Below are 14,660 nucleotides of genomic sequence, written 5' to 3'. Positions count from 1 at the left end.
CATATTATAACAAATCTCCGTAGAAACTATAAGGTTTTACATTTTATTGCTCAAATAATCCTCAGGGCCTCTGTGGGTTTCAGCTAGGTAAACCTAAGAGATTTAAGACAAAATGAAGACCTATGACAAGTAAACATGAGGGATCATCTGAGTCCCAGAATTACTAACACTTCCCCACCTTTAAAGATAAGGCAAAGTAGCCGAGCAGCGAATAACCTTCGAAAGCCCAGGTTATCTCACAAACTACAGGTAGAGACAATGAGAATCGATAGTCTTTCCCACGGCCAAGTTTACAAAGATAAATTCTGACCAGGGTGTTTGCAGACTCAGTTATCAGTTCCTTGATGGTCGTGTTTACAGTTTTATCACAGCCTGCTAATATCTGTATCGTTGAGAAAGACGACAAATAAACTTTGTATGCCGCAAAAAGAATAGTTCCTAATAAAAAAAACATAATCAAGACCCAGAACATAATATTTAGATGATTCAATCTGAGACTTTTTAATAACTTGGACAGGTAAAATGGAGCTGTGGTCATTCGTATGGGTTCTCGACTTATTTGGTTGGTGTGATCCCAGCTTGTTCTACTTCTCTCATAACACTGATCCAGAAGAACCCATCTCTGCAGCTGATTACATTATGCACCACGATCACATAATGTAATGTAATAAAATATCACAAATCTCTTTCTCATTATCAACTAGTCATTGACTGTTTCATTTGGGATGGGGGGAAAACCAGCAAATCACAAAGTGTGTTCTCTACTATGAATGCGGCTCATTGGTTTAATGCCAGTTGTGTGTAATTGGATGTCTAGCCATGCCAACAGCACTGTGACAGGGGATTAAGCCTGGCTCTCTGCAGTGGTGGCTGAACGCTCTTTTCCCCTTGTGCCACTCAGACATCCCAACGAAAACCTGGTCAGGATGCCACTCTGATCCAGTTCACTATATTTCACCCAAACAATAGCACATCTATGAATGATACATGCAGGGGTATTCAATTAATGTGTCAGTCGACATCATTACATTTAAAAGTCCTAAACATGGAGAGTGTGGTGGTTATGTAAAACTACTAATCACCAACATGGTTTAAAGGGGACATATTATGCCCATTTTACCACAGTTGATATGGTTCCTTGGGGTCTTAATGAAATGTCTGTAATATTTTGGTCAAAATACCACAAGGATCATTTAAAACAGCACCCTTTTACCCTGTCTAAAACAGCCCTCCTCAGATTGACCCGTTTTGAGTAGAAGCACTACAAAAGTGCAATTTTCATAATATGTCCCCTTTAAGAAAATCTGAAATATGCCACAAACCATTCAATCCTATCATTTTCGACTAATCCCGAGAGGCACAATACATCTAAGTATAATTTATCTGTTGAATCGCAGGCTGACAACAAGTCTTGTGTTAACGGGCAAACTGTTCACAAACCTATTTAGAACTGGATGGTCACACACCATTGATTTCAGCACTTGTATTTGACCCTAATTACATCCTGACCATAACCCTCCATGCAGCCAAACTGCCCCCTTCAAGGCAATAACTGCAAATTGATTTCTGTTACAGTTGCACATCCTTGTACCATCCTTGTTAGAGTCCCTGACAATAGGCACAGTGTTGCACCTCTCGCCTAAGAGTAGAGCCGCTTCCTCCATATTAAACAGCCCATTACTAGCCATTGATTACAGTTAACACCGATGCCAGACCATATTAATCGCTCCATCCTTCCGCTCTAGTGCCTCGACGCAGATCTGAACCTGAGCGTTTATCCGGGATCATTTAGCGAAGTTCGAGGAAGAGAGGGGATTTCTGTCAGGGCGTATCACATCACCCCCGCTGCAGCGAGCTCAGTGGGGCTGCGTGAAAATGAAGGGAGTCGGAATGAGGAGAATGTCAGGCAGAAAAGACAAATTGGATGTTTTGGCGCTCAGGGGGCAAAGACAGGAGTAGCTTGATAAAAGCAGTAGCAGCAAGGTCATACAATACTTGTCTGTTTGCAGCAGCAATTATTAGGTAATAGGCAGCCATTTCCACAAGTAACTACATGAGAAGGAGTAAAAACGAGAGTTAAGATGAGAGCGAAGTACAATAAGGAACAGTGGAGGTGTATAGATAGAGTCGATGTTCAGTAGGAATCACAATTAGGAATAAATCTAAAAAGAGGAATCCTGATGTAATACTGTTGTTGATTAGAGAGCAAAAATACTCATTAAATTAAATTGTTCTGTTATGACTTTTGTTTTCCCCTGTTTTAATTGTGGGCTGAACAAAGATTGATCTTCACTACTAGGATAACGTATTTATAACTTTATTCGGAAAGAATATCCGTCTAACGCTGTGGACGGTATAATGGTTTAATCTGTAGGTCTTCAACATTCTTATTGACAGGTTTTTACATACTGTATCATAATGCAGATATTTATTTTCTTCCAAACTCTTTTGTATTTCAAATTAGCGCTATTGTATTGGTGTGTATGTCTATTCTTGACTGGAGGGACTGTAACAGATATTTTACAGAAAAAGCTGAAGGCATCAGAATAAATGACTCAGTCTTAACTCTGGGGAGCGTTGATGATTTCTAGTTTCAAATTGTGAGCTGTAATATGAAAGGAATATTTGCCTTACCTGTTGATAGCAGAGCTGAGCTCATCCAGACGCCGTGCATCGGTGGTAGAGGTGTTGTCGAGTTTGGACAGGCTGTCCATTCTCTTCAGAATCACCTCCAGCATGTCACTGATCTTCCTCAGCACACCACGTGACTCCACACCCCCCAGCACTGAGCGGAGAGACAGACATGGAAGGAAGGAGGCAAGAGTTGAATGAAAAGCTGGACAGTGGCGTGCATGACAACCTTGTGGAACAGCGTGTACAATAACCACAGAGCCTGAAGCTTCACTGGCTCAGAATGCTGCAATGGATTTTGGCGGTGGTTTTGATTTGGACAAGTGTCTTTGCACGGCAGCATAGATGAAAAGGAAATTCTCTTCCCTTTTTAGCCAAACAATGCAAAAAGTCTTGAATTAAATTTCAGCACATTTTAAAACCGTGTTGTATGCCTTCAGCAACCAGTCAAGTTAAACCCATGTGTGTTCAGCCTCATAAGTAGTGAAGACTGAAGGAATTTAATAAAGGGAAAAAACTGTATTTTGCAATAACAAACGTGTTTTGCGAGGTCAATGTGACCTAAATCCAGTTCACAGGTTGTTTAAATCACTGCCAATATGTATCACTTGGTTGTATTTAACCGAACATAAGCATCAATGGCCAAAGCAAATTTGCAAAAGGAGAGTATAACCTATAGATTCACCCTATTTATCCATTCAGATAAAGGCCTATGTCAAGGCCAATGCTCCAGAAGGGAGGTGTGAATCAGAAATCCAAACTTTGTTGTAGTTTGATCTTTTACCGCTGTCCCTCATCTCTTTGTTGGAATATGGTAGTTTACTGAATAAAATAATTTACATACAGTCAATATGAATACTGTTTGAGGCAGCTGACATGTAATGAACCTTAAATCTACGTGTTAAACGGACTGAAAGGGGATGAAGCCTTATGAACCCTCACAAACGCCAATGAAATAAATGTTTGGACATTGCAGAATCCTAGCTTCTTTTCGCCATTGATGTGTAAACCTTTTTTCTTTCCTCTCTTCCCATGCTTGCTTCAAGGTTTGCTTTTGTGATGGATTTCTTTCTGCCCTTAGGATCTTTTGAAAGTATCTATCAGTTTGTCCACAAATCACCAACAGGTCACCTTCTATAAACGTGTGGCACTCGGTCTGCAACACAATCCCCAGGGGTGGTTGCCATGGCAACCAAGGTCCCTACACGTGTGATGAAGATGTGATATGATAAGTCTCTGGCTGAGGGAAACGATAGCCTTCACAAACAAGGTCACAATGTCACACGGTCAAGTAGTTACACAAGTCTGACATATACAACATGATTGAGTGGAATGTAGGGCTGGGCGATATGACCTCAATATCACAATTATTTCAAACTTTTACCTCGATTACAATCAATGGAGAGTGAGTGAGCTCATGTGAGAATAAAGCAGGAAAGTGTATTCGCAGATGGGCGTGCGAGTGATGTTTCTTACATGCAACTGCAATTTAAACAACAAAATTGGGAGCCATACATGTGGAAGATGCCGACAGAGAGGTCAACTTGGAAAGACAAAAAGATTTGAGAACTATGCGTCATGACCTGGCTCCTGCCACCACTCCTCATCTGACTGTTCCTGACGTGCGGCTGACCTGGAAAATCTCATGTTGTGTATTTCTTCATATGTGAAAGGCCAACTCCGGAGAAAATGTTCTGGAGTTCATGTCCGAAAAGGGCTCTTGTGATCCTATTGCCACACACATGCCTCTGCCTAAGCCATCTTGGCTCCCCTCCCCAGCCCTCTTCCTTCAGCTCACAAGATTTCAATCACAGCTTTTAGTTGAGTTGTCAAGTGTCATTTTTTGCAGCATCCAGGATGCTGACACAGAAAGTGCCTCCACAGAAAGCCCAATATTACAGTGGGACCGAATAAGAGTATCTCCTCTTCACTTGAGCATGCGTGTAAATCCTTAAAGTCTAAAAGCCAACACTTTTGGTAATCCCACGTCTTGGTATGTGTACAGCTTTAATTCTTGTTTCCTCAGCATTCAGCACAGTATGTTACCCAGTGCTCTATTTTAATCTCTTATCATAAATAGGGTTTTGTTCAGGCCAGACACTCCAGAGTCTGATGTCTGAATATGGGCTTAACTTTATATTCTCTGAAACCTTTTCATACGAGACGTTCACCAGAACTCTGAGTTATGAAAAGCCAGGAACTAATTACGTCGAGGCTCTTTGCTCCTTTCTATGTCTCCGTCTGTGTGGTGGCCAATTTATTTCTTACACCTAACAAAACAGGGTGATCTCTCTGAGAACAGAGAGGAGGAGTTCTGTGTGTGTTGCTTTGTGTGTGTATAAAGATGAGCCGGCCATCAGAGCTGAAAAGAGATTCTCAGCACAAAGGAGCGCACACACATAGACACAGTAATGGAGACAGGTAGAATATACTCTAACTGCATAAAAGATGTACCCGACCTCATTAGAATGATTACCCAGACACAGCCAGGTTCACAGCGTCTGTGAGTTCAGCCATTATGGTTGTAAACGAGGAGGAAGGTGAAAAAGAGGTGGAGACGCATATTGAAAGGTTCCTTATTGAACTCATCACATTTAAGAGAATCAGCGAGAGATGAACAGTGACTCATGAAAGAGGAGGTAATAAAAGAAATGCACAGTTAACTACATATTCTCCAGTTTAAATTAACTGTAATAGCTGAATATTGACAGATGAGGAAGAGCAGGAGACATTAAGTACCTTTAAGGAGATGAAGCTGAGGTTGGGAGACAAGTTAACTTTTTCATCAAAAGAAACAACTTTACTTGAATCAAGAGTTCAACAAGCTTAGTCCAATTAATGAACACACTATAATAGGGGCTGGGTGAAACAGTTGATTTCTTTTAAGGTTACAGAAATGAAAAAACAAAAATTGTGGTTCGTCTGATCTTGCAGGCTACTCTAATTAATTAAGAATTTTTTGTTTTATTTGTTTTTTACTCTCTTCTCATCATTAACATTGTTATTTAAATATTTTTCAGCCCTAATGTTGTGTGTTCTTCAAACTGCTTTTAATTGTTGGCTATTGTTTACCTTCAAAATTTAATTATTAACTTGCAATGGTATTATTATTATCATCATCATTATTAATATTGTAATATTAAAGACAATGATAATGGTTTTAAAGTAATCTTCATGGGCAGAGAACAGTTTACAAATTTGCGATAGATCAAGTATGTATTATTACTGTATATACTGTCTCACCATGCTTGTACAATGCATTAGCAATTTATATATGATTTATAATTTGCTATATTCAACATGAGGAAATGTATATTGCTAATACTCATTTGTACAAAGTGTTTTAAAGGAGGTTAAGCGCTTGAAGTGTTTTGTGGTTGGGAGCAGGAGACATCAGTGTCATCGCTGCCATCAGTAGATTTATCAGTGTGTGTAAAGTCCAATAAGACAAACACAGAGAAGACAGATGGCAAAAAAAAGTGTAAAGCACAACACAGTGTAAAGCACAACACTTGTCAAAAATGGACAGGTTGCTGGCACCTGATGAACAAGACAAATGGGGTGTTCATAAAAAAATGGCAGTTTTTACTTCACTGTGTATGCTGCAGATGCATTTTAATCTCAGATGCAATTATGACCTAAAGTGATCAAAATCCAAACACCTTCACTGTCCCATACGATAATGCAGAGTGAGGAGAGCCAAGGGAGATATGTCCACTTGAATATGAGGCCGCCATTAAATCCTTAGTAACCACACGCACAGTTAACAGCTTATCATGATACAGCTCTGGACAGATGGGGCACAAAGGTCAGAGTGTATCCTTCCAGCCCCCCTCAGTGCTCTTGGTGGAGCCCACATTGACACAGCAAACACCTGGATTACACTGTCCGACCGCTCTATCAAAGCCCATGTCTGCTGCTTGACAGGCAATTACAGCCAATGGGCTCCTTGCCTAACAGCGCTGATGCAAGGTCATTGTCTGCCTGCATCGCCTCCAGCGGCAGATGGAAACCGAAGTTCAGTGAGTTATCTCCACAGCGACAGATGCATTTGTGTGGGTCTGAGAGTGTCATATCCTTTGGTGTGATGGATCGCTTTGCGGATGGGTCCCGGGATGATCTTTGTGACGCCCTGATAATGGATGACATCCCTGTCAAGGGTTAGGCAAATTAAAAGGAGTGGCCAAGCCGGGAAAGTTATAGCTTATGTTAAGCGTTGAACAAATAAAGGCTCGTCTAAGCTTCGGTGCTTTTCCCAAGGAATTAATTCCCTGGCAAAGTCTCTGACAAAGCATCCAAATGACCTCACCCCCGCGTAGTTTTAGAGTTTGTTTGTTTTAACAAATGCGTGCTGCTTTGAATTAGTGTTAAAATGTGTGACTCCCTGTCTGGGTGGCTGTTAATAAAATACCAGAAGAGATAATATATAAAATTGGTTAACACAGTATAATATATCAGTACTCGCCAAGATAACATCTGTGATGATCAGCAGTGCAGCAACAGAACAAACTGCAGGTAAAGGGAACAGATCTTCAACGTGTTCTCATGTATCAAATATCATTTCGGGTCAGGGGGCTAATTGTTCTCTGTGAGTCTTTGTCTCTTGACGAATCTCTGTGTCAAAACTTAGTCACAGAAGCTGCTCTCCCCTGGATGGCAAATGACCGGCTGTAACAGATGAGGTCTCCCTTTGAAGAGCGGGTCCTCAGAAGAGCAGGATTTTTATGAAATCTTTATAATGTGGTTGACCAAGGAAACTAAAGCAGTAAAATTCAAAATGCTTGCTTAAATGATACAGAAAATGACGGCCCCCCTCATATGAAACCTCATTCAGAATGTGAGGACACCGTGTCCATAGACAAAGAGCAAAATGCAATAGATAGAAGATAAACAGCAGCAATAACATTACTGCAGAGATGAAGGGAGTTAAACTTGCTCAAGCTTAAAGGCAATTGAGTCATAAATGGTTGTGTGAGTGTGTGTGACTTTGACAGCGCAACAGCACTTTGCAGAAATGCAGAAATGCAAAAAGCCAAAAAGCATTTGATTTCCCCCTCCGGGTATCTGTCTTGAGCCTCAGGATATTGTTTGTATAAGTTCATTGTCAATGTCAATCACTGATCAGAGGTTACATAAGAATTATTAAAAGAGCTCCAGAAGAGCCCTCACTGTTGAAGAACTCAGCTCATTGTGGACTGAGGGCAGCATGTTCTCACCCAGTCCGTAGCCAGTCTGTATTTCCACAACTTGATTACTCCAGGTCACATTTGCTGCTCAACAAAGCTGAAACCAGTATGACCATAGGTAAAGCAAATAGCCCATACCAAACAGGCATGTCTAGAACAGGCACTAGTCTCAATGAATTTGTGATGTAGAGCTTATGCACAGATTTCACAGCACTGTCTACTTATCACTTAGGAGCGAAAAGCCTTTCAGTTCTTATTGTAATGTTGGAAAAAGGCCGAAAGTAGTATTAGAGTAACTTTTACTTTAATGAAAAAAGAGACCATGACTGACACCACAGTTGTTAAAACCGACCAAAAAAGAGATTTGTGATGACAAAAAGTCAGTTTCCCATCACTCTTAATTCTCATGGCCATGGTATATATACTTTATGTGAGAGAAGCCTATTGTGACCTGACAGTGTTTTCATTGCTTTTACTTTTTTATTCATTTTGTAAATCTCCCTCTCCGTCTTATGAATACACACAAATGATAACGTTTCCATTACTTGTTGGTCTTTCACTTGCACTGTGCCACACTGAGACCTGCATTATATTATGGTCCCTGCGGAAAGCAGATGTTCAAACTTGGAGTCAGAGCAGCTTATATTAGTGATAGCTCAAGGACAAGAACACCCACATAAGCAACTTTTAACAAGATGCATCATAGAACACGAGGATGGAAGACAAAGTGTGCTGTAGGAAGTCAATGGTATTGTTGAGTTGTGCTCATAATAACGCATTGTGTGTAGATTACTTTGTTAATCTCGATCAATGCATGCATTTATTTGGTTGATATGCGGTAACAATTTTACTGGAAAGGCAACTTAAAGGTCGATGATTTAGACTAGAAGGTCACTCAGTAGGGGACACACCTCCTCCAAGGCCCCTTATCCAAACACATTAAATTCACTAGATGCAGATTTTCATTTCAATCTTCAACAAATTGCACACACTCCGAAAGAGATTTCATTATATTATCAATATCCATGAAATAATCTCTGAGAAATCAAGGACATTAAAAAAAAAAAAATATTCTATTTCGCAATTTTAAAGAAGAATGAAAAATAAATCCGGAATTCAACCGCAGATCCGGGTCTGCACCAAAATTAAAATATCTCCTCATCCATCCTTCCACCAGGTTTCGTGGTGATTTCGTGATAAGAAGTAAAACTAAATAATGGAGAAATGTGTACACTCGTAAACTGACATCAAATAACCACATCATTTACTTTAATTAGATGTGCATTGCAAATAATTGATATGCGTGATTCAATAAGTTATCTCAAGAGATCAAACAAGTCATTTTCAGCACTGGAGTAATTACTTTAGCGGAGTTGTTTAGCTGCTTGTTTGTATTTCACTGTGATTAAAGCTGTCTTAAGATTGTACAAGAGTAAAAGTAGTAATTTAATAGGAACGAGCTGCTGTTATTCCATCATGCTGGGTTTGTCTTCCCCCACTGTAATGGAGTGGAATACAATCAGCACAAATACACACTCGCAGACAGTGTCCTGCTTTGGCCGCCAAACTGGACTGGATATTTGATGTCAGCGCTTGAGCACTGTATGTGTGTGTGTGTGCGTGTGCGTGTGCGTGTGTGCGTGTGCGTGCTGTAGCCTACACAGCTCATTGACTGTTTGCCATTGACCGTTTTGAGCTACTGAGCATCCAAATCTTGACAGTACGAACAATTAGCATTACTGACTGGAAATTAAATTTAACAAAGTGTGTGTGTGTGAGTATGTGTGTGTGTGTATGCGTTTACTTGTTAAAAGAGTTCATTAAATAGCGTGACCGTCTGCTTGACTTTGTGCTAATGGAAATGGCAGAAGGGGTTACACAATATAAAGCAGCTATGACTTCCCTCTATAAAATCCTTTTCATGTCACAGAGTTCAAAATTCACATTTTACTGAGGCTGGAAACAACATTCATCTGCGTCAATGGCACCATCAAAAGAGAGGGACTTTTCATATGTCAGCACAGCGGGATGTCACATAAAAGAACATAGGGAGGGCAGGGGTGGGTTTGAATAGTATGCAAGTATCTCTATGACTGCAGTCTGTAATGTGTGCGGGGTGAAATAGAATGGATTCCTATTACCGTTGAAAGCTTAGCAGAAAAATAAGGGTTTAAAGCAGTGGGGTTTCTTCTAATTAAAGTGCATGATTTAGCCGTAAGGTGCTTCAGCAGCCTGAATGCACATGTTCGGTCTGTGTGTGTGTGTAATAAGAAAGACATCAGGGCAGCAGGGTGAAAAGGTGGATTCAATCGCATTGAAATTAAACTTCACAAATTCTATAAGCAAAACAAAAAGGAATCATAAACAAGTATTTCTCTTAAAATGGTTTTTCCCAGAAGTGTTTAGATGTAGATTAGTAAGGCCCAAGTCTAGTGAAATATTAATACATACAGTTATTTCTGCATCTGAAGTGTAATCGAGAGCAGTCTTTTAAATCAAACTATCTTAAAGCCAACTCTATCATTTGATATGTGCCGAGGTTCTGAGACAGCTCTGAACTATAAACCTTCAATCAGCCACTTGTGTGAGTGTGTCTGTGTGCGTGCGTGTGTGTGCGCGCACTCCTTGCGATTGGGTCTATATGATCAGCTCTCTGAATTTGTTTGCAGTTGCTCCCAACGAACATGAGGGCTGACTTATGTGACTGCACACAAACACACACGTGCAGGAGGTTATTATTTGTGCCGGAACAGGACGGTGTTTTGATTGGTTTGGGGAGGGGATCGCGGGAGGAGGAGGGAGGCGTTTGAATATTTATGAGAAGAAAACCATTTGTGGTCTGATGAAAGCTGACAGAAGGGCCTGCTGGATAGAGGTTGACACAGCTAAATTAACTGCAGAGCTGAAGGCAGATGTCACTTTGTCACAGGAGCGCATGCACACACACACACACATACACACACACAGAGGCAAACGCTACTTAAATAGAAACATCCGGCACCCTAAAACAAAAGTGTGATATTAATTCACACCGAAAAACTAGACACCTGTCTCAACAAGTTTAAAATCAGTTGCAACCGGAAATTATGCATTAACACATATAGGAATTATGGGATGGTTCACCAGTGGGTCATGACTCTGTGGGCTCATAAATGTTTTTGCTTTATTGAGATATTCCAATCTCAGTGAGCATAAATTGAATGCCAGGCTTCAAGCTGTGAGCCAGAAAATGCAGCATAGCAGGAAAGTCACCACGGCTGCTGTCATGGCCTCCTGCCTGTTGTTTCCCATTATTCACAATCAGCTCGGGGATTTGTCTGGAGACGACATCATCACCACAGTATGTCCCCCCCGCTCCTCAGGTTAAGGAGGCACTTGTTTAATACAGAGAACTAGAACGGAGCTATACACAATCCACACGAACACGGATTCCTTCAGACACGATGCATGTTTACCTGTGCACACACCAACCACTTCCTCTTCATCCTCCCTCTTTACTGCTCCTTAAACCTTTCCCTTCTTTTCCCCTTACCCTGGTCTTTCTCTCATCGTCATCCCCCTCGTGCCCTGTTCTCACACTTTCACCTGATTCGTCATCCAACTCTCCCTCTCCGTTGCAGTGAAGGGAACAACACAATCAACGGTAAAACTCCCCTCACGGGGGGGCAGACAGACAGACAGAGTGGAGGTTATATGCTGTGCTATACCTCTCCATTCTCCAGTACATCTTCTCTACTCATTTCTACACCTACGTTCAATTAGTACAAACTACATGCCTTTTAATTAATATGGCGTCGGAGCTCCACTGTTCGTTAGCTAAGGAACGGCAGCACCGAGTGCAGACTGGGAGAGGAGTGGAATGGAGGTGGGTTTATTTTAGCTGCACGCTGGGAATGAAAGTATTCTGTGAAAGCGGTGTGAAGGCAAATGAGAATGCAGCAAATGAAGCATGAAGGAAGAGAAACATCGCGCTGGCAATAAAGTAAACACAATGAATGCCAATGATCTAAAAGACAATTTAGTAAGATGTAAAGCCAGAAATGATGGGATGATCAATACGCTCATATGTACCCCACGTTAAAGAATAGAATGGGCCCAGCTGGCGACGATGTAAAATGTAAACACTCGTCTCCGTCTTAATATCCCCCTCTTGGTTTGGCTTTTGAAATATTTATTGTTCATTTGGTTTTAACATTTTCTCATAATTCATTCAGCGCCGTCAAGGCAAATTAGATTTCCTGATGGGAGATGAGTAGAGATGAGAGGATATTAAAAGACTTAAAGCAAGAAGGGACCGTAACAATGCCTATTAGTGCTGACGGCTTCTGTCACTTCTCTTCTCTGTGCTTCTCAGTTACGAAGGGATCGAGGAAGGGATGAAGAAAGTCTGTACCCCATGTAATTTAGCACTTTGTCTCAACACATCCCACCCTCCTCTTCCTCCTTATCTTCCTCCTCTCCCTCCATCGTGATGTTTTTTGCCCACGGTTCTCAGGATTTTATCTGAATTGTACTTTGTAGGTGTCACATTCCAAATGGACAGGATCCGTCTCAGCTTGTATTTCCACTCTTCTTCCATCTGCATTTTCTTCTACACTTCCCCTTGTCTTTTATTTGCTCTCTCTTTAATTTTCACTCCTTCACTTCACTGTCGGCTTGATTCATCATGATTTATCTCATGATGATGACAGAGGATGAAACACTGGCACCACTCAGCGTGAACACACACACAGACACACACAAAGCACTTGAGAGGCACAAATAGAAAAACAATATTTGAACACAAACTAAATTGCATACCCATATGCAGCATGAAAGGTTAATCTGTTGACAAGCCGAGTGTGTCTGCGTCTGTGGGTGTATTTGCGTCTTGATGAAACTGTGATGAAATGGGGCGATAGCGATTGCTGTCTTGAACCACAATCTAAAACAACCCAATTCTTCATCAGACAGGATTATGCTCCTCGGAAATACATGCGAGTGTTGCATTATGTATTTGTCGGGTTATGATTGCAAACACACACCATACGTATGAGAACATAGAAGCAAGAACACACCGGCCATAATGCGTGTGAGTGCAGCGTGTGGTGGAAACACAGAATCTAAAAGATAACCATGTTGTCAGGTTGGAATAGCTGTGGCTCAGGGGGTAGAGCGGTCATCCTCTAACCAGAAGGTCAGTGATCCCAGTCTTTCCCATCTGTGTGCCAAGGTTTCCTTGGGCAAGATACTGAACCTCGAATTTCGCCTCATAGATTCACTGTATGAATGTGTGAATTGCAGTACAGTCTATATAAATACAGACCATTAGGTTGCAGCCGCACATGGGAGCTGAAATGGAAAGTACATGGGCCGCTCACGGGTCCAGTGTGGCCCGCCTGTCACACTATGCCCACACTTGATAATAAATATCATACAACCATTATTGTATGCTGGATATGCATCTACCCACGGGAATGGTCACAGATTGCTGGAATAATAGCCTAACCGTAAATATAGGCACAGCTTTATAAAATGGAGAATTAAAAAGCGGCTAACAAAGAGAACAAGGTCAGTAAAGTATGCGAGTCATTATTGCATCCTTCACCATTTTGCATTCAGCAACTGTAGTCCGTTGGGGTAGCCTTCCAGGAAATGATGTTAGAACGTGGCTGTAAACGTCAGTTATCATTTCCAAATTTCTTTTAAAACTGAAACATATTATTTGGGATGTAGCCTCATTCTAACAAGCGTGTGGGAAGGAAGCAGTGACCCTCATTTCAATTTCCTCCACCTAGATTTTTAGTAGTTCAGCACAACATGACTGTTCAGAGCAGACAGACGCACGACTGCTGGGCTTGTTCTACCACGACCGCGTCAGTGTATGTTAGTGTGATGGAGCGTCGTGTTGTACTCTGACACTGGTGATGTGCAGAGGTTTAAAGTGTGCGAGTGTGTATCTGCTCCTATCAGATGAGGGTGTACAAGCATTTAGAGGGAAAATACATGTATGACATGACCTTCACACTGTTCTGTGATGGGTGTGAATGTGTTGTAAATACAGACAATATTTATTCTCATAAAGGAACATGCAGGAAACGTGTGGGAGAAAAAAACAAAAAAAAAACGAAGGATGTACCTGCACCTGCTGGTGGATGTGTTTACCCCGCTCAGTTAACATTCATATCACATGAACGGCAGAGATGGAAAAAATTACCATGTTAATAACCAACACTATCAATTAACCGCAGTGTAATTGCCATGACTGTTATTTGATGACATGAGGTTGGTTTTCAGGCACTTCGTTATAACTAAAACACGACACGATCCTAGTAACAACATGGACATTGGCATGAACATTATTTACAAGACGGGAATTTGTAAGTCAGATTAACTATCTGTGATATGACACGAATGTGGCACCAGGTCAGTAAATCAACATGTGCATTCAGCAGGCTTTTTACGGGGCTACTTTCTGAATTTACTTTTAGAAGTAAAATTATTTATTCCAAACAATTTTTTCATATATAATTATCACCTCAGCCCTAATCTCTACAACAAAGACTCAAAGCATAAACTCAGCACGACCCCGAGTCACATTGCCTATCATAACTTTCAGAAAATCTGTTTCCTGGTTAGCATGGTTATATTGTCGGGCACATGACGTCCACGCCTTGGGCAGAAATCGCATGCACTGTATCTCCCCTGCCTCTCCACCACATCCCCTGAAAGCCTCCAATCAATCAACATCACGATGAAAGACGGTTATATCAGAGTCCTCAGGGAAGGATAAGACAGAGGGAGAGGGGGGGGGCAGGAAAGCTGGTTGAAGACAAGTGAATTTCAGCGGTCATCCCACGGCTC

General features: G+C 41.3%; 1 protein-coding gene across 3 annotated transcripts in view; it reads right to left on the bottom strand.

The window, feature by feature from the left end:
- Positions 1-14,660, bottom strand: part of LOC128437299 (alpha-1,6-mannosylglycoprotein 6-beta-N-acetylglucosaminyltransferase B) — a 106,910-nt gene that overhangs the window by 66,388 nt on the left and 25,862 nt on the right. For all 3 annotated transcript variants that reach the window (XM_053419390.1, XM_053419392.1, XM_053419391.1), the window contains exon 3: positions 2,635-2,785. In XM_053419390.1, coding sequence (XP_053275365.1) covers positions 2,635-2,785 — 151 coding nt within the window. The remainder of the gene's footprint in view (positions 1-2,634; positions 2,786-14,660) is intronic.

Source organism: Pleuronectes platessa, chromosome 3 (genome assembly GCF_947347685.1).
Source record: "Pleuronectes platessa chromosome 3, fPlePla1.1, whole genome shotgun sequence".
Lineage (NCBI taxonomy): Eukaryota > Metazoa > Chordata > Actinopteri > Pleuronectiformes > Pleuronectidae > Pleuronectes > Pleuronectes platessa.
This window is presented reverse-complemented; position numbering and strand designations above follow the sequence as displayed.